This window comes from Sminthopsis crassicaudata, chromosome 1, assembly GCF_048593235.1.
Source record: "Sminthopsis crassicaudata isolate SCR6 chromosome 1, ASM4859323v1, whole genome shotgun sequence".
Classification (NCBI taxonomy): Eukaryota; Metazoa; Chordata; class Mammalia; order Dasyuromorphia; family Dasyuridae; genus Sminthopsis; species Sminthopsis crassicaudata.
The window spans coordinates 465,578,790-465,605,417 of NC_133617.1; the positions used below are offsets into that span (position 1 = coordinate 465,578,790).

General features: G+C 37.5%; 1 protein-coding gene across 1 annotated transcript in view; it reads right to left on the reverse strand.

Moving 5' to 3' along the window:
- The window catches only part of ABCC6 (ATP binding cassette subfamily C member 6), a 58,557-nt gene that overhangs the window by 18,481 nt on the left and 13,448 nt on the right, over positions 1 to 26,628 (reverse strand). The window contains exons 7-18 of the mRNA XM_074280888.1: positions 25,499 to 25,630; positions 24,413 to 24,625; positions 23,627 to 23,804; positions 21,612 to 21,773; positions 14,080 to 14,172; positions 12,367 to 12,570; positions 9,950 to 10,096; positions 8,684 to 8,765; positions 6,610 to 6,679; positions 4,686 to 4,812; positions 2,773 to 2,949; positions 355 to 522 (exon numbers count right to left, since the gene is read on the reverse strand). Coding sequence (XP_074136989.1) covers positions 355 to 522; positions 2,773 to 2,949; positions 4,686 to 4,812; positions 6,610 to 6,679; positions 8,684 to 8,765; positions 9,950 to 10,096; positions 12,367 to 12,570; positions 14,080 to 14,172; positions 21,612 to 21,773; positions 23,627 to 23,804; positions 24,413 to 24,625; positions 25,499 to 25,630 — 1,753 coding nt within the window. The remainder of the gene's footprint in view (positions 1 to 354; positions 523 to 2,772; positions 2,950 to 4,685; positions 4,813 to 6,609; positions 6,680 to 8,683; positions 8,766 to 9,949; positions 10,097 to 12,366; positions 12,571 to 14,079; positions 14,173 to 21,611; positions 21,774 to 23,626; positions 23,805 to 24,412; positions 24,626 to 25,498; positions 25,631 to 26,628) is intronic.

Here is a 26,628-nt window from a genome sequence, read left to right on the forward strand (position 1 = left end):
CTTTAAATTACCTAAAATATGAACACACTCTAACTACTGCCCATATGTTTTCTTTGTTGTATTAATGAAATATGAAGTCATTGAGGACAGAAGATATTTCCTATTCATGTCATAACAACTAGAACAGTCTTTCATATTCCATAGAGCATAAATAATTATATAGTGACAGAGGGGGGAAAAAGAGATACTTTTGTTCTTCTCTTCCTTGAGGGAAAGGGGAGAAGACAAAAAAGGTCAGAAACGATAGGACAATGAGATGGATTTGGAATGGATGAGGGCTGAGTCCTGTTTAATTCTAGTCTAAAACTTCTGGGGTTGGGATAGATGGACAAGGCTCCCCTTTGGGTTCAATACCATTCCCTGGAGCAATCCGGCTGGCCCAATGACATGATCAAAGATATGCTGGCCAACATGAACATCTAGGGCTGCCAGAGGGTCATCCAATAGGTAGACAGATGCTTTCTTGTACACAGCGCGAGCCAGACTCAGCCTCTGCTTCTGGCCTCCAGAAAGGTTAATACCCTAAAGAAGAGGATCCAAAAGACAGGGTTAGTCTTGAACATCTTTACATCTCTCTGTTGAGGTAAACTAGGATACTCTGGCTTGGCTAGTTTCTCTCTGACCTTGTGATAAAAATAAAACTAGCTATTAAGTCCCCCAAATTCCTGAGAAAGACTAAGGTTTGGAACACCAAGAACAACTTCCCAGATCTCTCCCCAAAAGGAAATCAAAGAAGATAATCCAAATCAAGAACTTGAAATCCCAATTTAGAATAAGGAAGTGAAAACAGTGGTTTCAGAGAAGTATATTTTGGCTTCTGTGGAATCCCTAGGAGAAAAGGTAGCAGTTTATAGAATCAGAAACATTTTTTTAAGATGAAAACATGAATCAAGTGAAATAGAAGATAGAAGCCTAAGTTTGTAGGAAGACTTGAGTTCAAATTCAGACACACACTAGACCATGAGGAAGTCACTTGATCTCTGATCACTTGATTTTATATTCCTTATCTATAAAATGGGGATGATAATGATAGCACTTACCTGCCAGGGTTGTTGTGAGGATCAAATGAGATGATATTGAAAAGGGGTCTTATAAACTTTAAAACATCATGTTATCCGATCATTTCAGTCATGTCCTGTTCTTCATGACCTCATGTTGGGGTTTTCTGGGCAAAAACACTGGAGTGGTTTACCATTTCCTTTTCCAGGTGAGGAAACTGAGGCAAACAGTTAAATGACTTACCAAGGTTCACATAGCTAATAAGTATCTGAGGCTGTATTTGAACTCATAAAGATGTGTCTTCTTGATTCTAAATCCAGTACTCTATATACAGTAAATCATACTGTACTATACCATATAGCTGTTCCTTAAAACATCATATTATATACAACAAAACTTTTCTTTAAAAAAAAATTGAACAAGTACTTTTTGAATTTATCCTTCTTAGCTGTAAGAATCATTCATTTTAAAAGCTAGAAGGAATCTTAGTGGTCATCCAATTCACTTCATTTGATCCAGAGAGTGCCATAGATTTTAGGGCAGTTGATTCTACTATGTTACTCTATTGTTTTGGAAAAAAGGAAGAGGATAAACCTTTACTGTCAGCACTAGGAACCTTGGCTAGGATGGTGGGAAAGTCCTGAGCCCTAGCTCATCACATGGGTTCAAATTCTAGTCATGTTAACTAGCCATGGAAAGTCCCTGGGCCTCAGTTTCCCCCTCTATGAAATAAGGCAGTTGGATTAGATGATCTTTAAGATCCTTTCTTGTTCTATTTGGGCAGTTTGATGACACAGTGGATAGAGCTTTGGGCTTGGAATCAAGAAGACATATCCCTGAGTTTAAATCTGAGACTCAGACACTTACTAGCTGTGTGATCCTGGGCAAGTCACTTAATCTTGTTGACTTCAGTTTCCTCCCAAATGGCAAACCAAAACCATTCCAAAATCTCTGCCAAGAAAATGTTAAATGGGGTCACAAAGAGTCAGACATGATGAACAACTTGCTCTAATTATGTGATCCTAGAAGAGGACTTACCAATGCTTAAACAACTGGTTAATGGAGCTACTTCTACAGGAAACCTTTCCTAATCCCTCAGTACCAGAGCCTTCCCTCTGCTGAATATTTCCTATTTATTCTGTACTTAGTTTGTTTTTACACATGTGGTTTCTCCACCTCATGAGATTGTGAATTTTTTGAGTTTAAGAAACACTTTTTTTGCCTTTCTTGGTATCCCAACAACCTCAGCACATTGACTGGTCCATAAGAGGCATTTAATAAATGCTTGTTGACAGAGTTGACTGTACTGGACTACAACACAGCTCTTTCAATTTCCAGTTGTCAGAACGATTTCCTTTACTGCATTTTTGCTACATGAATCTTTTTCTCTTGTTTTCCCTGTTTCCTGACTCATCATTCCTTCTTACAATATTCTCATTTTCTTCTTTATTCTCATCATCATTAATCTCTAGAAATGCCTTAGCTTTACCAAACAATGCCTTTAGATATCACTTAGATTATACAGAGGCAGCTAAGTGGTGCAGTGGACAGAACATGGGACTGGGAATCAGAAAGACACAAGTTCAAATCCAGATTCACACACTCAGTAGTTTTGTGACTACGGGTAATATACTTAACTTTTCTTACCCTCAGCTTCTTTATCTATGAAATAAGGATGACAGCACATCCACTACTAATGAAAAGGCTAGAGAGGGCCCAAGGTTTGTCTGCCCTGATAATTAGGAAGGCACTGAGATGTGAGAGCTGACTGACCTGTTCACCTATCTCTGTGTGGATTCCAGCAGGAAAACTTGCAATGTCTGGATGCAATGCACAAGCCCCCAGAACTCTGTCTAACCATTGAACATCTAGATTCTGCCCAAAGCACACGTTCTCGTCCACAGAAGCATTCTGGATCCAGGCTTCTTGGGGTACATAAGCCACTGAGCCCTGTGGAGGAAACAAACCCAAATAGCATATATCCCAAGGAGGGCAAAGATGGAAAGAAAGGTCCACCAAAATATTTATAGCAATTTATATAGCAAATTATGGCAAATTTGTGGTGACAAAGAACTGGAAACAAAAACAACAACAAAAAAAACAACAGGTGCCTATTGAATGGGAAATGGCTACACTAATTGTAGCACATGAATTCAATGGAATATTACTGTACTTCAAGAAATGACAAACATTAAGAATTTGGAGAAGCTTGTGAAGATTTGTATGAATTGATATAAAGTGAAGTGAAAACCAGGAAAACAGTATGTCCATGATAATAACAATGCAAACAGAAAAAATCACAGTAGTAGCACCATCAAAACTAAATGCTGTAAAATTATAATGATCCAAAAGAATAGACATTAAAAGACACTTCTTCGTGCTTCCTTGTAAAGTTAGGAAAGTATTAGTATAGACGAGGTTGCATCAGTCTGAGAACCTCCACTAGACTGTTGGGTCTAGTCTTTGGTGCCATGTCTTTTTTTTTTAAAATCTTTTGTTTTTATATCACTTTTATTTCATGATATATATGCTTCTCTTCCCTGTATCAGAGATCTATAAGGGAGGGAGAGAAGGAAATCAGGAAGGGAAGAATGAGAGGGAGGATAAGGAAATAAGGAAAGGAGAGAAGAGAGGGAAAGGGAAAGAGGGAAGAAAGAAGGGAGAGAGGAAGTAAGAGAGGAAGAAAGGAAGAAACAAATGAACGGACAAAGAGAGGGAGGGAGAAAGTGTAACAAAACTAAGGCATCAGTTGAATCTTAACAGCATATGCAATGTTCTACAGTGGGTACTGTGATTTAAGAAGGACACCACTAAATTACACTGTGCCTACAGCCTGATGATAAGAATGGTGAAGGGGCTTAAAACTATAAAAGACGAGTTAGATGCTCAAACCTGGACAGACTTAGATGAACTGATTCAAAGTGAAATGAGTAAAACCAGAAGAACATTGAACAGAGAACAGCAACATTGTAATATGATCAACTGAATAACTTAGCTATTCTAAGCAATTATCCAGGATAATTTTGAAAGACTTATCATGAAAAAATCTAAGTACAGATTGAAGCTTACTTTTTTTTTTAACTTTATTTTTCTTGGGGGTTTTTTTGGTCTGTTTTCTTTTATAAAATTATTAATATGAAAATCTTTTACATATACATTTTATACACATGTATAACCTTTAGCAAATTGCTTGCCTTCTCAATGAGGTTGGTTGGAAAGGAGGGAGAGAATTTGGAACTCAGATTTTAAAATGAATGTTTAAAATTGGCTTTCATACGTAATTGGAAAAAATAAAATGTTAAATTAAAAAATTTCCCTCCAAACCTTTCAACCACATATGAGATTTGGCTCAAGAAGTAAACTTAAAGAGACTCCTTAAGTGGTACTAGATAAATGGGACTCTCTAATCCAATAATGTTATGCACGACTGGCCCTATTTTATGTATGCAGAAAATAAGTTCTGGAAAGTCTAAGTAACTTGCCTAAAATCGCAGAGCTAATTATGGTGAGCCCAGGATTAGAATCTAGGTCTTCTGATTTCCACTCCTGAGTTTCTTCTGGGAATTCCTGATTGCAAACACTTGCAAATTTGAAAAATATCTTTGGTTGGGGACTGAATTCCTATAGCATCTTTTTCTAGGACATATCTTAAGATTCCAGGACATACCTTAATGTTCAGGACATACCTTAATCTTCACATATCCCTCCAATTTGGGCAATTCCCCTAAGAGGGCTGACAGCAATGAGGACTTCCCTGAGCCCACTGAGCCAATTACAGCAAACAAGGAGCCCCGTGGTACAGCCAAGTTTATTCTGATAAAACAGGGGGAAAATAAAGAAAAACATGGGAATGGGAGCTAGACTCTCCTGGTGAGGGGATCATAGGCTCAATCTTTGAAAATAAAATGGAAGTGTTAATGATCTAAATACTAATCCATGCAGATTAGTCCTTCCTAGATTTTGCAGTTTTTGATCCACCTCTGCTCCTGCAAAGAACATCCTACAGTGGTAGCCAGACAGCCACCCATGTCCCATGTCCCAATCCGTGTCCAACTATTGTTTTTTCACTATTACCTACAATCACATTCACTTAAGTTCAACAAGAAGGCATTAGGTGTCTACCTAGTACAATGGCCTTGTGGGAGGAACTGGGAATAATACAAAGACAAAAATGAAAAAAAAATAGCATCTATTTTATAAACCCACATATATTTCCTCAGCCTTTTTCCTCTCCATCATGATCACCTTCCAATCATCCTGGCAATATCTGGCAGTGGAATGAGAGAAACTAGGCTATTGTGACACACATACTGGATATATCTCTGTTTCCTGAAATAGTAATGATAAGTGATTTTTATGAATGAGGCTCAATCCCCTCCTTTTTCATATAAATAAATTTTATCATAAATTCTCAATAATGATTGCCTTAGGAATGTGGACCTGGTCCAAGGGAAATAAAGAAGCAGCAGCGCTTGAGAGCTTTTCGTGAGTAGGATACTCCCAGAGTTCCTTTCGTAATCGGGGGAAAGGAAAGGAAGAGACCTGGTAAGACTTTTTTAGTTGGGGTAATTAAATGGGCCAATACATCAAAGGGCAGAGCCAGGAGACTGACGAGAGACTTATGAAAAATACCTGTTCTGACTCTAGTCCTCTTCTCTGTTGGAAAGTTTGCCTCCATGACATCTCACAAGATTTCAACACCTGTATCTCACTCTACAACCATCCAGAGGTGATAGTGCTGTTTGTACTGTCTAGCATGCAGACTTGGATACCTTAGCATGTAGGTAATAGCCAATGCACAAACTTACTGATTATGCTGTGGGGGGAAAATTGCATTTTCATAAAACAAAAAAATGGGGAATTGTTAAAGACCATGCCTGGATGAAGGGGCAGGTCAATGCTCCCAGAGCCTCCACAGCTGTGAATTATAAACTTGAAGGGGTTGCAAAGCAGCCTTTGCAGATTCCTTGTGGACTGGGAATGAGATAAATTGGAGGCAAGAGGGAAGAGGAGAGAAGTCAGAGAATGCAAATGCCTCTCAGTCTCCTTGTATCGTCATCATCCTCACATGAAAAGATCCATTCTACAGGTCTGAGTTAGACCTCCAGCAGCCACTGGCAGGTGGCTCCTGTATCACAATGATAGGGTCTATTTGAGAACATTGGGTCTATTTTATGTTACTTTCTCTATGTGTCAATATTTCCTGTTGCACTTCTTGTCAACATTTGCTTGCCATACATTCCAAAGAGGTTTTGCCTCTTTTGGCCTGTTTCTTTTTCCCTTATGAAAGAAATTTAGCAAATGTCACAATGGAGAGATGACAGTTGCCTGCCTTCAATACTTCCTTGACATCCATTACTGGAGAATAAGAAATAAATGGCCCAAAAATATAAGTTCTATATCATACTTATTATTCTTATTATTATACTTATTATACTTATATTTCTCCTTATCAAGAAAAAGAAACAAACCCCCACATCTCTAGAGGATAAAAAGAAGAAATAGAATCACTCATAGGTTCAGTAAAGGTTTGGATTTGAAAAACATCATTTCCTGTTTTTTTGTGTGTTTTTAGAGTAAAAAAAAGTTTATAGAGAAATGATTCTATACCTTTGCAGGCAAGGAGAGCTTTCCTGGGACCATGCAAAAGTGCCATCTTGAACGGAGATGCACTCCTTCCCTGTTTGTGTGACACAAACACTTGTGAGGATCTGTTTGCACATTATCTTGATTCTTTAATTCTTCTTCCTCCTACTATTCTGACACTAATCACTTGTCCTTGAACCTCACTTTCCTCATTTATAAGGGGTTGAATTCAAAGGCCTCCACTATCCCTTCCAGCTACCTATTTATTGTTGTTGTTGTTATTATTATTATTATTACCCTTCTGCAGAGATGAGATAAGGATATTAGGAGCAGGGAGAGAGGAGTTTAGGAACTTTCATTTGATTTATTAAAGGCTCTGGTGAAAGGGTTGATAAGAGATGGATAAATGGAATCAGAGAGGGGTACTGAAACAAGAGGCTATAGTAGGTACAGTTTATGTGTTTATATTTGGCTTCCCCACTCTGGCCAATGTCTAGTTCTTAGTAAGTCCTTTAAAAATACCTATTGATTAAAGTTTGAGGTATCTTCAGTAGATTTTTCCTCTGTATACCAACATGTAAATTACTGAGGGCACAGAGGACTGTTTACATTGTTTAATATCTAAGAAATCTGCAGAGACATTCAGAGAAAATGGAGGGAGTTCACTCTAGAATCTAAAATGGAGAGAATAATTCCAGGGAAGCATTTTGCGTCTTTCTCCAGGAATCTATTAATAATGTTAGGCAGCAAGGAATATTCTCATTTAGATACTTGTGGGAGGTTATTGTAGGGGAGAAAATGATAGAGAAAGGAGATGCCATATAACCAGGGTAGTCTCATATGCTGAAGGACATATTGTAAACTAGAGAAGTCATTTCTTCCCTGCTGACTCAGTACCATGATCACAGAATCACAGATGAGCTAGCAGGGCTTGTAGGGGCCATCTAGTTCATGGTCATTCAATCTGAGGTAAATCTGAATCCTCCTCTTCTGAGGTCCAGGAGTAGTACTCTATGTACTGCTTCTCTGGGAGTAGGAAGTTACTACCAGAGGACTTTGCAATTTATTTCATGTGGAAATCTATGACAATAAGTCGGGTCCCCATTTGGATTTTCTGATGCCAGCTAGTCTCATCAGGGACATTGTTCTACTTAATTTCAGGAGGTCCATAGATCTATCCTTTGCCTAATAGTACTAAAAAAATCTTTTTTCCCCCAAAGGCTTTACCTAGCTACTGTTTTTCTTCTCTTGCTTCTAGTAATGTTAAGTCAGAGTTGGGGTCCTTCTGAGGATTCGACTAAAGTCAGAAGTTCCCCATCTTGCCTTCTGGTCTAGCCTCATGGCAAATGTATCTAAATCCTCAAGAACTCTTTCATGAAATTTCCCAATATTAAAATGGATATATTAATTGAAAAAATCCAAGTGTCATTGAACTTTTTATTGGTCTTTAATTGTAACATCATTTCTTAGTGTATTTGTATGGGGTTGGGTTTGAGAGAATAGAGAAAAATGGTGAATAAAATCTACTTGAGATTCCAGGGAAATAGAGGAAACTTATTTATTTGGCAATCAGCAATATCTAGGAAAGAGGTAAATTTTCAAAACTTACCTTTGAGTTCCAACACTTGAAATTTTAAAAATAGAAATCATTTAAAAATGTGTTTGCTTCTGTACATCTTTATCTTTTTCTTGATGACTCAGTTCTCATTATAAACAATGATTATCATGCCTTAGGATTTACTGAGGAATATAGCTATTATCCTAAATAGCCTCAGATTATATAATGCTTTTTGAGTTTTTGTACTTGCTTTTTATACTTTTTCAGACTACTCTCTTGATGTTATACATCACCTTTGGCTGTGTTCAGTAAGACATCATTCTCCTGTAATCCTCCCCACAATTCTAAGATCACACAAACATATATATATATATATATATACATACAAACTTAGCTCTTCCTGACTCCAAGAATAAGTCATTATCTATCATAACATATTGCCTTGCCTTTGCACCTGGAGGTATCTTTAAACTGCCAGCTCAACTAGTGTTAAAACTTAAAACCCTCAACATGGATTTGTAGGCTAAGCTCAGTACCTACCCATGGGGCTTGTGTTAATTGCTCTGGGTTCTATCTCTTCCAGATGGAGAAAAGCAGCTAGGCGAGCCAAGGAAACCCAGGCCTGGGGAAAAAAACAAAGTTCATTGGTTGAAGATCAATAAAAGAGGAAAAGGAAGACTGTTCTTGTGCAAATCCTGAAAATTTTATCTTCTTTATCAGGCAAGGAAGAACAAAAATGAAGGAAGAATTATTCTCATAGGAAGAACTCTAGGAACCATGAAACCAGGACAGTCCAATTTTGCCTCTAGGAAGCTGTATGATGGGGATCGCATTACCTCATTTGTCTGTTCCTGTTTCTCTATCTTCAGCAGATTATAACACTATCTATTTTACCTATCTCATTAGGCTGTTATAGAGCAAAGATGCAAGCAAATAATGCATACAAGAGCATTTTGAAATAATAGCAAATGTAAGCTATTACCTAGTTTTCCATTTAGTTAAAATTGTTTTTAGAACCTGTCCTTTTGGGGAAGAAAAGAATAAGGATAGAGCAATCCCTGTCTTGGATGGAGATGAGTTGAGTTCTGTCTCCACAAAAGGACTAGTTAACACAAAGTAGCAACCAATGGCATGATTCCATGAAACAAGTTCAATGTGCCTCTTAATTTTTCTCTTACCCATCTGTCTTGCTCAGTCTTTCCTTCCCCCTCCTCATTTCTTCTCTCTACTTTCCTCCTCTATTTGTATGCTCATTCTGAAATTATTCTTTCTAAGAAATCTATTCTCTTTTCAATCTATTTCAATCTTGTCTATTGGTCTCTTATCTTTCTCACATCTCCTAAATATGACTGTTTCCAAAGACTATCTTTGGTCCTCTTTTCTTCTCTTTGTAGTTTTTCCTTTGGCAATCCTTTATGCCCACAACTTCATTGCTCATATCTAATGCAACTAAATTGAATGAGAGAGCTCACCTGGCTTGATCAGATTTATAGGTTTTTAAGAAAACCCTATATATAAAATTATGACTTTACAAAACATGATTATGTAGATAATCTGTGTCTCTAATCTGGACTTCTATCCCTCAAGTGATAAGTATCTTATTTACAACTGCCTTTTAAACACCTCTTCCTGAATATTCTATTAGCACCTTAAACCCTAATATATATCACAAACAGAAATCTCTCCCAGAACTTGCTGCTATTTGCAAATCTTCTGGGTCTATTGGATGGAAAGAGATTTGAAGGTTCAATAATGACTAAATTCAATGAGTGCTAACTTTAAAGTCCTTTTTCATTTTTGTCTCACCTGGAAGATGGTATTAATGGAAAATGGCAGGAAAGCTTGAGCCCTATTGAGAATGTTAATGATTGTCAGAGCCACAAAGGCTTTTTCAGCATCCAGGACATTCTTCTCATCTGTCAGTGCATGAACAGCAAACATGACCAGGGCAACCTAGAAGAGACCCCCCCAGAAGGAATAGTGAATGGAGTTATACAAGTAGAAATTCTTCACCCTATCTGAGAAATTAGGCCTGTCCTTGGAGATCCTGGGACAGATTATTTTATGTTAAGTAGCTTATTTGGGAATAGAACCAGCCTATATATAAACAAGTGTCTACATGGTGTTATGTTGTAGTGGAAAGAGTCATAGGGCTCCATTTAGCTTTCTTTGTGAATTTGTACAAGTTTCTTTTCCACTCTGGAAGTCAGTTTTCTCATTTCTATAAAATGAAAGGAATGAACTTTTTGACTCCTAAGGGACCTTCTAGCTCTAATATTCAAAGATTCTTATATGGTTTGTTTTGAATATACAAGAAAACTATACTCTAGTACAAGGAATTCTTTTTTACCTGCCTGGATCTGGGTCATGGAATCTCTGTTACTCATTTCTTTATATTAGAGGTTTTAACACCTTGTTTGTGTCCTAGATCCTTTGGCCATTCCAGAGATCCCTTTTCAGATTAACATTTCAAAGAATAATTTATAATTGAAGAAAATCTAAATTTTACATAGAGGTTAGTAAAAATAAATGTAATTTGAGGTTCTAAGGTAGTGAAGGATAAAGAATTATTTTAGAATATAAAGGTCAACTTAGAAAAGTGACAAACTGAATCAGAATTAGTTTTTAATATCTTTTACAGCATTAGTTTTTTTTTTTTTTTTTACTTTCTACATAATGCTAGGAAAGGGATATAATTTAAGAAATCATCTAATCTAACCATGCTATTTTACAAATGAAGAAACTGAGCCCCAGCAAAGGAAAATGATTAGTCATATGTCACCCTTCTACTTAGTGATGAATAAGATCAGAACTTGGTTTTCTTGATTTCCAGGCCATATAATAAGTAACCTTAGTTGAGAGCAAGGTCCTCAGTGGCAATATCTTGACTCTATTACTATAATATAAGTAGAGGATAGAAACTAGGCCATTAATTAATTAAAATTATGCATAGAGGAAAATTATTCATAAAAGGAAGGCCAGAAAGATATAAAGGAAAACAAGATAGTTTTGAAAGCTATAGTTTGAATATTTTATAATTAAAAATTAAAGTACATAAAAGAAATTTACAGTTTCATGTATAATTTTCTTCATCTGTCTTATTATATATATATTAGAATAGCCATTTTATTTGCTGGTTTTTAACTTCAACATAAAAATAGGTTTAAAAATTATGAAGCACCTACAAATTATCAAGGACCTACTAAGTGTCATGGACGGCTAAGTGACACAATGGATAGAGTAACAGACCTGAAATCAGGAAGACATGAGTTTAAATTTGGCCTCAGACGCGTACTAACTGTGTTACCCTGGGCAAGTCACTTAATTCAGTTTGCTTCAATTTTCTTCTCTCTAAAATAAGCTGGAAAAAGATATGGCAAATCACTTCAGTATCTATGTCAAGAAAACCCCAAAAAGGGTTCTGAGGATTCAGACATGATTGAAACAACTGAACACATTAAGAGCCATATTATGATCATCTCATCATTTTTGTGTGATGAACACTAAAGACCTGAATTCAGATGCTCATACCTAGAGCTTTGTAGTAGGTCTGTAGTAGATATCTTTTGAAGACATGAAAGGGAAAAGGAACAGGGAAAAAAATTAGCAGTTATTGAGTGAGTGGCCATTATGTGGATAATCTCCTAGACAGTCAGGCGTTCAGTGTTTAATAACTAAGAGGTAAAGGAAACACTGTCCATGAACTAGAGTGAAGTCTCTGGCAGAAAACCCAAGCCCCTGGACCTGGAAATTTAATCTAAAAAAAGGACAGGTTGATTCTATAGACACTAATTAAAGGTAAACATATCAGTAAGGCTTCATGGGGGGTTTTGATTGAATGTTTCTGGAAAACCACCCTACACATTGGAAGGCTTTTTTTTTTTTTTTTTTTTGCTTTAAAATTTTCCCTAGTGACCAGCAGCTAGGGCTGGGGAGAAGCAACTGTTTAGTTATTTTTAGTCATGTCTGACCATATAGGACCTTTGTGACCATATTGCGGTTTTCTTGGCAAAGGTATTGGAATGATTTGGCCATTTCCTTCTCCAGCTCATTTTACAGATAAGGAAACTGAGGCAAATAGGGTGAAGTGACTTGCCCAGGGTCACACCGTTAGTAAGTATCTGAGGCTAGATTTGAACTCAGAAAAATTAGTCTTCCTGACTCCGGGCCTGGTGCTCTATCCAGTGTATCACTCAGCTGTCCCCAGAAAGTAACTAAGTTACCAGAAATGTGGACAAGTGGAAGGACACCAAGGACACTGTGAAGAGGAACCCAGAGTTCTTCAAGGCCTGAAGTTCTCCTTTACGGATGCTTAGGATCTTCTCCATAAAAGCTTCTTCCCAGCCATGTAACTTGATGAGTTTCATGTTTCTGAGAATGGAATCTGTTAGCCGGGCCCGATGGTCTTTATGCAGCATCTGTTCCTCCTGAAATAAATATAAAGGAGAACATGGGGAAATATAAGGCAGGATTATGGAGATAATAATTATCAAATGGGATAAATCCAGTTTCCTTAGGGAGCTCTGAGTAAGATAGGTGGTTTTGAAGTGGATTCTGGTCCCTTTAAGAAACTGTATTTCCTATTCATCTGTGATTTCTTTCAGATTCTCAGCCCCTCCTGGCTGAGGCATATCTTTCCCAGACAAGTTGTCTTTCCAGGATGCCAAGGCCTTTGATTCAATTACAAATCCTGGTCAAAAAGCATCCCTTTGAATTCCAATAGGAGAAAAGGGCTTGTCCCAGCCCCCACTGGGTCTGAGGCAACTTGGGCTGTCCCAGACCCCATTAAGACATTCAATATAAAAGAGCTAAACTAAAACCCTCTCTTTGCAGAAGTTCCAAACACGCCAGCTATGCTATTCTTGGGATGCCAAGGGCCTCTGTCCATTGGAACATTTTTTTCCAGTGTTACCCTCTCTTTACCCTCACTTATTTTATATCTCTCTGTCAGGATTTCTAACTTTACTTCCAATCCCCATAATAAACCCTTTTATCAGTCTAGGTTTTTGGGTCTGTAAATTACTTTACAGAGAACCTCTGCGCCACCAGAAGAGAGTCCCCAAAACTCCCTATCCTGGGGATAGGGAGCCAAACCTCTTTCCTGAACTCCGAACTTGCCACTACCACTTCATTTTGGTTCTCTAAATCTAGACCTTATCAGTTTTACATGCAGTTCAGTGTTAGGATTACTAGGTGAGAACTCAGGTTGTCTGGACAATGACAAGGTGAGAATTCAGGACAATTACAAGGTGAGAACTCCGGTTGACTTGATAGTTCTCTGGCTCAGATTCTAATAATGAAGGGTAGTGAAGCAGCTAGAAACTCAGTGGGTGGAGTGCTGGGGCCTGAAGTCAGACACTTACTAACTGTGTGACCCTGGTCAAGTCATTTAACTTTTCTTCTCCATAATCCACTGGCAAAGGAAATGGCTTTACCCCTCCAGTATCTTTGCCAAGAAAAACCCATGGACAGTAAGGTCCTTATTAATACTTGAAATTTTTAAATACGTGTCTGGCAGAATAGAGAGAAGAAGGCCAGCCTTGGAGCCAGAAAGGCCTAGGCTCAAGCTCTGTCTCTCTCCCATACTGGCTGTGTGAGTCTGGATAAATCCCTTAATCTCTCAATACTCCAATCATTTCTTGAAGAACATGAATTGCAGAATAGGTGTTGATCTACACTAGTGGGAACTTCTTCGCCCAGGAGTTCATAGCACCAATGAAATACTAGGTTCAGTTCCTGCTGTTCAGAGAGAACAATGTGGATGGCTGACTGGATTAAGGGTTAGTCCTGGAGCCAGTGAGAGCGGGATTCAAGTCCTTACCTCCATCAAACACTAGCTGTGTGATCATGAGCAAATTGTTGAATTTTTCAATACCCAAAGAAACTTCCCCTGGGAAACAGGGCCATCATCAGTCCTGGAAAAACTCCCCACAAACCTGAAAACGGCTCCTTTTCTTGGTGATGATGAAATTCAAAGGGAGAAGGATGAGGAAGACAGCAATGGCAGTCAGAGCAGATGGACCTAAGAGCTGAAAGATAGGAAGATATCAGATCTGTCTAAGACTCCCCCAAACTCTTAAGTTTCAGGAGTATCTATTTGACCCGTAATGTGGTGTCTATAGTTAAAAAAAAAAAAAGTTTGGTAGCTCAGAAATAAGGCAGTGAGAAGCCAAGCCTGAAAATTTCCCAGATCATTAGTAGATGAAGTCCAGATAGGATCTAGGGAGATGTTTATTCACATAATAAAAAAGTCCTTAAATTGCTTGTTATTATTGCTATTCAGATGTGTCTGACTCTTCAAGATCCCATTTGGAGTTCTCTTGGCAAAAATATTGAAGTGGTTTGACATTTTCTTCTTTACATCATTGCACAGATGAAGAACTGGAAAAAAAAACAAGGTAAGTGACTTTCTCAGGGTCACAGAGTTAGTGTCTGAGGCCAGATTTGAACTCAGAAAAGTCAGTCTTGCTGATGCTGGGCTAGTGCCCCAGGCATCCACCATGCCTGTAGGATTACTACAGATCAATATGTACTAGATTGAGGAAGTGAAGACCTGGATTCTACTTTTGTTTCTTACCACTTACTAGCCTCGTGATCTTGGGCAAGTCACAGAATCTGTATGGACTTCATTGTTCTCATTTGATCAAATGGTGTTTAGGTTGAAATACTCATCCTTTTTTTCTCTGGACAACTCATCGCTGGCAGATAAGATCCTGAAATTCTATTTTATATTCCAATAGTTCTTTTAGCGAATAGTTCTTTGGTTAGTGAATATCTTCTTGTTATTTCTGGGACTCAACACAAAACAATACTAGAAATCTAGAAATATTTCAAACACTTCATTGGTTGGAAATAAAAATATGGAACGCAGCTTATTTATGCAATAGTGCCACCTCTTGGCCATAGGGAAGAGTAGCCCGTACTGCAAATGGGAAGTTTGTCCCTTTATTTATAAATAAGTATCCAGGCAGGGAGATATTTAGGGGAGGTATAGAAGTTAGAGAATGTGGTTAGAGGCTTCTCATCTGATCTTGATTGACAAAACATTGGGAACTTCAGTTAAAAAAGAAAAAGCTAGAGATCCCTGAGGAGGATGGGAGAATGGGGTCTTCTCTTTTTTGATTATTTATTTTTATTTCTTTATTTTTTATCTCTATTATTTCATGGATCTATACTTGGAAATGTTTAGTGAGTTAGTTAATGGTAGTTTGTTTCAAACCTGAGAAGAGGAAACTATGTGAGCCACAACTAACTGAATCTGCAGGAGTTTCTTGCAAAATCTGGAAAAAGGTGTTTAGTGCTGGGGAGAATGAGGCTCTTAAATGAAGAAGCATTCTCCTAATTCTCTATCTGCTAAATGAAGAAAAAAGTCCCCTAAGGAGTTACACCTAGAAATGGCCTCAGAATGGATCTAGTCCAACTGACTCATTTTACAGAGAAGCCTGAGTCCAGGGAAGTCAAGTTATTTGTTTAAGGTGACCCAGGTGATAATTAGCACGATCAAGATCTGAAGGGAGATTTTCTTATTTCAAATCCCTTGCCATGCCTCACTTTACTCTCAGGCCACTTCCTCTCCAGCTCTCTTTCTCCTTGCTCTATGGCTCTAAACTTTTCATGTCTGGAATCGCTGACTTGAGGACCCTGCTGATCTGATTGGAGAACATCTCCTGGTCCCCATCAGGCTGGTCCTAAGCATGCCTCACTTTGTTCTCTGGCTGTCTTCCTGATAGCTGCCCTGTCACAAATGCTTTAGAAAAATGGTGCAATAAAAATTGCCATGTTTATTACAAGGATTTCTTTTTTTTTTTTTAATTTAGGGGAGGCACTGGGAATGGCGACAAAGTAGTATTCCCTTTCCCCCTAAAAAAACAAAAAGAAAAGGATAATATTGAAGCATTTTAAAAACTCACTTTGAAGAAGAGCATGAAGGCCTGGAAAAAAAAAATCAGAGACCAGCAGGGGAGTTTTGAAAGTTACATGTTGAATTTACTGTACATTTAAAAAAGAAAACCAAACCAAACAGAATATTACATTGCAATCATGTGGTACATGTACGATCCATAGCACATGTACAATACTTCATGTATGAAATCCTCTTTTTTATTCTATTCTATTTTTATTTCATTTGGTGGGGTTTTTTTTGGTTGTTGTGGTTGGGTATTTTGGGGGGGGGAAAGGTAGATTTATTTAGGAGAAGAGGTTACAGCAAAATAAGAGATAAAATAGACACTAGATGGGGCAAATATGAAATAGAGTTGGGAGAGAATAGGGTTATCATTATAAAGAAAAGGAATTTGGAAGAATCCATTAAAGAATATGCATGAGGCCTGGGTATGCAATTGACTGGCAGGTTAAATCCATAGAGGAGTTTAGCAGAGGTATCAGAGTTAGTTATATAGTAGAGAGAGAGACAGAGACAGAGACAGACAGAAACAAAGACAGACAGAGACACAGAGAGAGACACAGAGAAACAGAGAGATAACTATCTCCTAGTGGACATAATCTTGAAAAGAATTTAACTTCATTTGGTGTTCTTAAAAAATTCAGAATTAAAAAAAATTAAATTCTTAAAAACTTTCCTCCAACAAATTAATGCTGCTACCATCAGCCTCAAAATAGATGTGTAACTCTATTCTACCTTAGCTCTAGTCATTGCTACTGTTTAGTTAGGTAACTTTCCATACTAAAACTCTTTTTGGCTACTATCCCCTAGATGTTTTGTCTTTTCCCATTAGAATGAAAAACACAATACTCATTCCTATTAACACTTGAAAGCATAGGTATAAATGCATTTTTCCTTTAAATGATAAGAAATATCTACTTAAAATCATCAATAAACATTATTTGTAATGGGGATAAGCTAAAAGTATTCGCAGTAAGATTAGAAGTGAAACAAGGATACCTATTATCAGTAATATAATTCAATGTTGTACCAGAAATGCTAGTGAGAGCAATAAGAGAAAAAAAACTGAAGGAATCAGAATGGGCAATGAGTTAAGAAACTATCTCTTTTTGAAGATGATATGATAGTATATGTGGAAATTCCTAAAGATTCAAATAAAAAGTTAATTGAAAAATTAACAATTAAGGTAGCAAGATATAAAATAAACCTATGTAAATCATCTGTATTTCTATATATCACCAACAAAAGCCCTGCAAGAAGAGATAGCAAGAGATATTTCATTTAAAGGGACTGTAAGTAATATAAAATATTTAGGAGTATACCTGTCAGAAAAACTCAGGAACTATCTGGACATAATTATTAACACTTTTTATATGAGTAAAATCAGATTTAAATAGAAAAATATTGTTTATGGATAGGCCAAGGCAGTATAATAAAAATGACAATTCTTCCTAAACTAAATCTACGTATTCAATACATCCTACTTAAATTAACAAAATTTATTTTATTGATGTAGGAAAAATAATAAGAAAATTCATTTGGAAGAACAAAAGATCAAAAATATCAAAAGAATTAATGAAAATATGAAAGAAGGATGTCTAGCAGTACCAGATCTTAAATAGTATCATAAGGGAGTAATTAACAAAATTATCTGGTATTGGTTAAGAAATGCAATGATATTTCTAGTCATATGAAAAGAGCTCTAAATCACTATTGATCAGAGAATGCAAATTAAGACAACTCTGAGGTACCACTGCACACCTTTCAGTTTGGCTAAGATGACAGGAAAAGACAATGATGAATGTTGGAGGAGATGGGAAAACAGGGACACTGATGCATTGTTGGTGGAATTGTGAACTGATCCAACCATTCTGGAGAGTAATTTGGAGCTATGCCCAAAGGGCTATTAAACTGTATTGATCCATTGATCCAGCATTGTCTCTGCTGCATCTCTGTCTCAAAGAGATCATAAAAAAGGGGAAAGGACCCACTTGTGCAAAAATGTTTGTAGCAGCCCTTTTTGTAGTGACAAGGCTACCTATCAGTTGGAGAATGGTTGAATAAATTATGACATATGAATGTTATGGAATGTTATTGTTGTATAAGAAATGACCAGCAGGATGATTTCAGAAAGGCCTGGAGAGACAGACTTACATGAACGGATGTTAAGTGAAGTGAGTAGATCCAAGAGAACATTGTACACAGCAGCAAGATTATTTGATGATTTTTACTGATAGATGTGGCTCTTTTCAGCAGTTAGGTGATTCAGGCCAATTCTAATAGACTTATGATGGAGAGAGCCATCTACAGCCACAAAGAATATTATGAGAATTGAATGTGGATCACAGTCTAGTATTTTCACTTTTTTTGTTGTTTGCTTGCTTTTTTTTTTGGTAGCATAATAAATGTGGAAATATGTATAGAAGGGGAGGGGATGGAAGGAAGGGAGGGAGAAAAATATGGAACACAAGATTTTGCAAAGATGAATGTTGAAAAATATCTTTGCAAATATTTTGAAATTTAAAAGTTATAAAAAAAGAAATAGAAGGGTAGATTAGTGGAAGTGAGTACATATACAGTGCACCTTGTGTGTAATAAATGTAAAAATTTAAGAATTCACTTTTTGGTAAAAAATTGTTGAAAAACTGAAAAGCAGTCCAAGAAGAAAAAAAAAGTATTTACCTTAAACCGTCAAAACCTTAAAACGTATACCAAGATAAGATCAAAATAGGTATACAAGCTAGACATAAAGGAATAAGATAGAACTTATTGGGACAAATTCCTTACTGCTATCAATATAAGATTATGATAAATATTTGTTTAGAATTTATCAGAAATCTGATTAACGGACTCTGTTGTTGGAGATAAGATTTCTTGGGCTTATAGTTAATGCTTTTTAGAAGTTTTAAAGCTTTACCCTCTGACAGTTAGGGGGAATAAAACTGGGTTGAAACTATTTTTGTACTGAAGATTGAGTTTTAATTGCTTATGTTATGTTCTTGAATTTTTTTGCCTTTTCACCACCGCAGGGAAACATCACAGGGGTTGACCTGTCCCCCCCCCCCACCAGCATCCTTCTCCCTGGTAGGAATTTGGGGTCTGGCCCTGTTTCCCATTATCCCAGGACAGTCCAAACACCTCAGGGGCCGGTAAGCTGGGTAGGCACCCTGATACTTGGCACTCCCTCTGATCCCTTTCACCCTTCCCCCATAAAGAGTAGGGAAACTAGGAAGGAAAAGATTCAGGATCTTTTGCTTATTGAGGAACCAACTCTATTATTTTAAAGAAAAGCACCACAGTTAAAATATTTCCAAGGCTTCATACTTTGGATTCTCAGCCACCCTTCAGCCTGGAGAACATAGACTGGACAACTGACTGGGGACAACTGACCGGGACACCTGCTGCCATCCCCCACACCTCATATCTCACCTCCTAGCATGGAACCCCAAATCTCTACGACCCTTGTCAGCTCGAAGCAGGTAAGAGGAGTTCATTGCCCCTTTTCCCACATGCATCTGGAGGTGACTGAGGGAGGAACAAGAAGAGGGGACCCCACTACTCTGAAGATCTTTGGAGAAAATTTTCAATTTTGTCTCAAATGAGGGACACTGCCCCCAATTTTTTAAAAATTAATTTAAGTCTTAACTGTTTGAGGGGGGAAATGATGTGGGTTGAGGTCCCTTTAAGATTCCTTTCTGATTTCCAGCCCCCCATGGCTGAAGAAGCTAGGATCTTTGATTCACAAATCCTGGTCAAAAAGCACCCTTTTGAATCCCAATGATATCCAGGCTTTTCCAGCCTCCACTGGATCTGAGCTAACTTGGGCTTTCCCAGCCCCCCACTATCTGCTCAGGTTTCCCCAACCCCCACAAACAGCTTCTTCCTTATCTAAAAACCCATTGAATTCTATTCAATTCTAACCCTGGCTGAACCCTGCCAGGAGCCTGGGACTCCACCCACCTTCAAAATCATAAAAGGGAAACTCTGGAGTCTAATTGTTGCAGGAGCCCTAAAACATGGTATTCTTCCGGCCATGTAAGGGTTCCTGTGTGCCCGGTGACCAGCTCTGGTCCTGGCGTCTTTCTACCTTTATCCTTACTTCCAAACTCCAAATAAACCTTTTTTATCAATCTAGGTTTTCGGGCCTGTAAATTCCTTTATAGGGGACTCTGTGCCATCACTAGACTACCCTTGCGCCGAACCAAAAGAGGTTCCCCCTTTCCTAACTCTCATCAATATCAGTACCCAATAAACATACATGCACCCAATGACATATTTAAATACTAGAGAGAAAAGTTAATCATATTATAAGGAGAAATAGGAACTATTTAGGAAAATTACAATACTTGACAAAACTTCAATGAATCTATTCCAATCCAAAGTCAACAAAAACATAAATAAGAATGAAATTAAGAACCTGAATAGAGCTTTAAAAAAGCTGAATATGATTTGTGGTGATTAATGGCTGGGAACAGAATATTCTCATTCATCTATAGCACCTTTATGAAAATTAACCTTAGGCCAAGGCATAAAATACTCCTAAGTAAATACTTTCAGGCAGCATGGTTTAATGAAAAGAGTTCTGGATTTTATGTTTTGAACCGGTATTGGAAGAGGGGACTTTGAAACTCTAAAAATCCTTGAAGGAGAAAATCTCCTTCAACTCTGCCTCAGTGAGAAACCGCCCCAGGGAATCAATTAAAATGGTTTATCTAGGTGGGGTTGGTTCAGTCCTGAGCTAAAGAATTCCAACCTTATTCAAATGAAGATCGCAACCCTCAGCTCATAGCCAAGGCTTATAAAAGATCCACTAAAACTCTCTCTTTGCAGAGGTTCCAAACATGCCAGCCATGCCATGCTTGCTATACCAAGGAGTCTCTGCCCGCTGGAATATTCTTTTCCAGTGCCACCCTCTTTACCCTCACCTATTTCCCTAACGGGACTTCATGCCTCTCTGACAGGATTTCTAACCTTACTTCCCAATCCCCTTAGGTTTTCGGGTCTGTAAATTTAGAGAACCTCTGTGCCACCAGAAGGGAGTCCCCCAAACTCTTGTGCTGAATCCCAAGGGAGTCCAGGGGAGCCTGCACTCCATTTGGTTCCCTGAACCTCAAACCTGCCATTAGATCTTATCATTTAACTCCCCAACAACCAGAAACCTTAATCTCATTTTGTTTCCCTAAATCTAACCTTCTCATGTTCAAATCCTTGCTTACCTACTTACTATCTAAGTGACTTTCTATAAGTCATTTAAGACCTTTGAGCCTTAATTTCCCCATCTGTAAAATGAAACATTTGGTGTATATGATCTCTTCTAGCTCTAAATGTATGTTCTTATGTATGTTTGGTACCTCAAAATCACCCCACAGGGAAGAAACAGCAAGCATTATACTGGTCCTGTTTAATAGCTGGCTCAACCAGTATAATACGATTAAGTGAATGGAACCATGAAGCTTAGGTTTGAATTGTTCTTGATTAAACAATCATGGAGTTTTCAATCAGATACATGCACTCCCTTATTTCCTAGCTCCCTACTAAGAAAACTAGGGACCCCATGGCTCCTACCTGCCAAAGAAATATGAAGCAGATGGTCATCCAGACCACAGGAAGCCATAGACCATTCAGATACAAAACAGCATCCATCAACTTCTGAACATCCACAGATACCAGATTGATGATCTCTCCCACTGCAGCAGTTTTCCGCATAGTACTTGAAAGAGCTAAAACCTGGATGAGGCAAAGAATAAAGGTGTTTTAGGTTTGAGAGATAGGAGGACTTACCAGAGGAAAGAGTACAAGGACTTAGAGACTGAGAGTAGTAAGTCTTAGGTAGCTGGAGTAAGAGAAGATTTAACTATCACACTCAGGGAATAAGGACAGAGTCTATCAGGCTTCTTGTCATTTTTTTTTTTCATTTTCCTTGCATAGAAACTAACTCTTAATTTTCTTTAGCTCCTTAATATCCAGTATATTACAGTCAAGTGAGTATTGGGTTCAACACATATTGGCTATGCCCACTGTTAAATTTTCAGTATGAGTACTGGAAATTAGAAAATACTACAAAGCAGTACTTGATATTTTATTTGTTTGATTGTCCAAACTAGGAGTTGGTAAACTGTAGGAGCCTATTTTTATATGATCCAGGAGTTAAGAATGGTTTTTACATTTTAAAATATAATTTTATTACATTTTAATGTAAATTTATATATTTTATTATATCTAAATGCATAAAATGGTTTTTTTAAAACATAATACCTATATAAAATGTAAACTTAAATTATATTTTAAGATGTAAAAATCATTCTTAGCTCTTCAGTCATACAAACATAGACTGCTAGTGGGCTGTAGTTTGTCTACACCTGGTTTAGATTTGAGAAAATAATGGAGAAAATGTTAATGTTAATAATATGAATTAAACTTAAAAGTGTTATATACATTCTCTAACTGAGCCCTTCTCCACCATTTCCACTTATTGGTTGACAAATATTTACCAGCATATCCCTGATTATAGTCCTTGCTCAAGTCAGCCCTTCTTATATATCCAATCTATCTAGTGAACAGATAATTCCTTTGTTTAAAACCAAACAGTACAAGTGTCTTCGGGATATGAACAGGGGAAGAGAAGCTTTCTGTGAAATGAAGGATTGACCTCCAAACAGAGGAAAGAGCGACTCAAGGTGCAAAAAAGAGACATACATTTCTTGAACATGGCCATCATTTTACTTATCTACGCTTCTATGTTACAAAACTTTCCTTTTCCCCTTTTCTTTTTCTCAATTTTCAGCTGAGGGTTGAGGGAGGGGGAGAATGGTAATAGCAAAAGTGATGCCAAAAATAAGAGAGCAATTGAAACATTTTTTTTAAAATGCACAGAAGAGAATAGAAGGAAGTTCAGAAGGAAGCAATTTTGAAAATAACATGTAGATTTTTTTTAAAAGAAAGGCAGTATGAACAGTTATATAAAGAATTCTCTCTTTGTATTCTGCTGTGAATGCAAAAATGATCATTTTGAAATATTTAAGTTGGGAATAAAAATTTTTTTTAAATTAAAGAATTAGACCTGATGAAGGACATTCTAGTTCTGTTTCTGTTATTACTGTTATTCAGGTGTTTCAATCATGTCCAACACTTCATGAGCTAGTAAGTGTCTGAAGTTGGATTTGAAGTAGAGAAGAAAAATTTTCTTTATTCAGGCCCAGCACTCTATCCAATGTACCTTCCATCTCCTACCCATGAGATTACTTATACTACCTAGTTACAGAAATGCTGCCTATCTATCCATAAAGTAAATTAATTCACACTAAAAAGCAAATAATCTATTCCTTTGGTAGAGAGTATTAAATTATATCTAGGGGAAAGACTTTAAAAGGAAAAGGGCACAGAAATCTATAGTAGACAAAGTTTCTTCACAGTTTCCTGAGGCTCATATCATAGGAGGCAGTTGAGGTTTCTCTCCTTCTTGTCTTTCCCTCCTTAAATATGAGAAGGGATTTAAGGAGATTGGTTCCCCAGAAACACTCTCTGTACTTTGGGGTTCTCACCATCTCAGTCACTGATTTGGCCAGAGAGGATGGACTCACCTTCCTGTACACCAGGCCCATCACAGCTGTCTTCAATCTTAGTTCCAGGACCATGCACACATACATATAGTGCTGCTCCAACAGGGTTTGCAGGCAAGCAGAAAGGAAAAGTAGAACCGCATAGAAATAGCCCTTCCATACTGGAGCCTGGGGGTCACGGATGAACTCTAGAAAAAAGCTCCAGGGAAAAGGACAAAAAGAGAAGGCATTCATCTCCAGGATCATGTGCCTATGTCTGGGCTATCTTTTTTCAAGAAACATTCCTACTTAAATTAATATTGATGATGATGATGATAGTTAGCATTTGGATAGTACTTTAAAAATAACAAAATACTTAAATATTTTATCTCATTTGGTCCTGACAACAACCCTGGGGAGTAGATTCCATTTTTTAGGCTGAGTGGGATTAAGTGACTTAGAGTATAAATCACATAAGTGAAGTGACAATAAGTCACATAAGTGTATGAGGTAGATTTTTAAAGAAAACTTTAAAAAGTTTTATTGACATATTTTCTTTTTACATTACAAACACCTAGAAATTTGAACTCAGGTTTGTGATATTCCATGTCTAGTTGGACATTTTCTTGGTTTTCTTTTTCCCCTCTCATTTTCTTTTTTACCCGTTCATTTTTACTTAAAGAGCAAGGAGCAAGAAAAGAAAGGAAACATCTAGAGGTAAAGGAAAGTTGAGAGAAGAACCGGCAGTACCTTTTTGGAACTGCCAATTAAAGAAGGTAGCCTCTGCCCTGGAAAGACAAATGGGGAAGTCTTTGCATTTGGACCTACCTTAGAATCTTTGGGACTGCAAACCTGAAGACATCACAGATAATTAAACTGAGAGTCCCAAGGAGGAAGGTGACATTAAACACTTTCCAGATTGCCTTCAGCAAAGGGAGTCGAGAAGTCTGGTGCTCCTGCAGGAAAACTTCAGTCTCTGAAGGGGATGTTGGTTTCACTCTATTTCTTCTACTCTTTTCAAATCCTACTTCTTCTTTGGTCCTTAAGAGAAGAGCAAGTTCTAAGTCAGACTAGCTCCCTGGGGATACTTTCCCTTACTTTATCTTTTTATATACAGGGAAAACTATTGAGTTCGTGGAAGGGATATTGGTGGCCTTGCAGTCTATTTTCTTGTTTTTCAGTCATGTCTAACCCTCCATGATTCCACTTGGGATTTCTTGACAAAAATACTGAAGTTGGAGGGGTTTACCATTTTCTTCTCCAGCTCATTTTACAAATGAGGAAACTGAGGCAAAGAGGATTACCCAGATAGAGTCTGAGGCTGAATTGGAACTGAGGGAGAATCTTTCTGACTTTATGTATGTAACTGCCCTGAACTTTTCAAATTGTATAAATGCATTTGCTCTGGGCTACCATGTTTCCTTACTTGGTCTCCTTGTGACTTAGGACACAGGCTTATGAAAGCTGAGTAAAGTCTTTGTCTTGAGAACACAGTGAAGCTATCTCATTAAGTGCCATGCTCCCTCCAACTGAACTAACTGGACAGACAGTTATGAAAAAATCCCTTGATGGCAGGGGTGGGTCCCAGCTTCCAATGAACACTCCTTTTTCTCTTTAACAACCTGAAAAACTAATATGAGGTTAACCTTGCAAGCAGAAAGAAAATCACCTACTCTGTTATTGCTTGGTGAGTCTGACCAAGTCTCTCTGAGGAGGTCTATAACTTTAAGCTCTAAAAAATGTAATATGTATGACTATTATTAACAACTAGAAATTAGCTTAAAAGGAAAGGTGAGGGATAAGATAGGAGGAGAGTATGGAGGATAAGGAGTGATTATGATTTGGTTAAGGAGACCCGGAGAGGAAATAACTAAAATTTGCTGGATTCTCAATTGTGCCCATTGGAGCACTTACTGTTGGGTTTCATTGCAGATCTTCTTCCATTCTCTTTCAAGCTGGCATATGATTTCTTCAGATGAATTTTCTTTCCCAAGTGACCAAAGGTCATTCATCTCTAAGGGCTTCTTGTAGCCCTGCCACACTAGTCTATAAAAGAATATCTTTCAAGAAGTTACCAAAAACAACCCCATCACCTCCTTATAACTCTCATCTCATCTTTTGTTAACTGAGGGAAGAGGAAGGTCTGTGAAGGAGTCTGTTATATGCCAGGCTCTGTACTAAGTACTTTACAAATATTATCTCATTGAATCCTCACCATAAACATATGAGATGAGTAATGATATTATTCTCATTTTACAGTTGGGGAAACTGTAGATGCTATTATTATTCCCATTTCTACAGTTTGGGAAACTGAGGCAAACAAAGGCTTAAGTGACATGCCCAGGGTCACACAGCTACTAAATATTTGAGACTGACATGGTACTTAGGTCTTTTTGACTCTAGTTCTATTACTCTATCCACTGTACTTCCTAACTGTACTTTATGTGCCAAGAAAAGTGTGCTGCAAGCTATTGCTTGAACTCAATATTTCATCTTCTTTGTGCATCCATACAAGCTATCCCCCATACCTGGAATGTGCTCCATCCTCACGCTGCTTTCAGAATCCTTAGTGAACAAACTCTTAGGCACCAATAAACTGAAATGGCATAGCTATTAATGTCTGTGTTAGCTCCAAGAGAAGGGAAACTACAACAAACATAGTTGCATCAGTTATACCCGATGGCACTGGGGGAAATTATTAAATCTGTGAAAACTTGTGGGATTGTGTGATCAGCGATAAGGGCACTAAAAGAAGAGATGGAATAGTGTACTAGTGCAAAGATGAAATAGAGGATTTGGATTTAAATATGGGCCCTGCTATTTTTTACCGATAAGCCCTTCAACAAGCTGATTTGTTCTTTATGAGTCACAGTTACTACCCCTTTTATTAAATGGGAAGGTTTGACTTGATCACAAAATGACAGAAATTGGGAGGAGGGGCTATAAAGGTCATTTTATTCAGTTAGCATCTGACCAATAATTACTTCTAGAAGCAAAGGAGAATAGACTTATTGATTTACAGATTTAGATAGAGACCTCAGAAG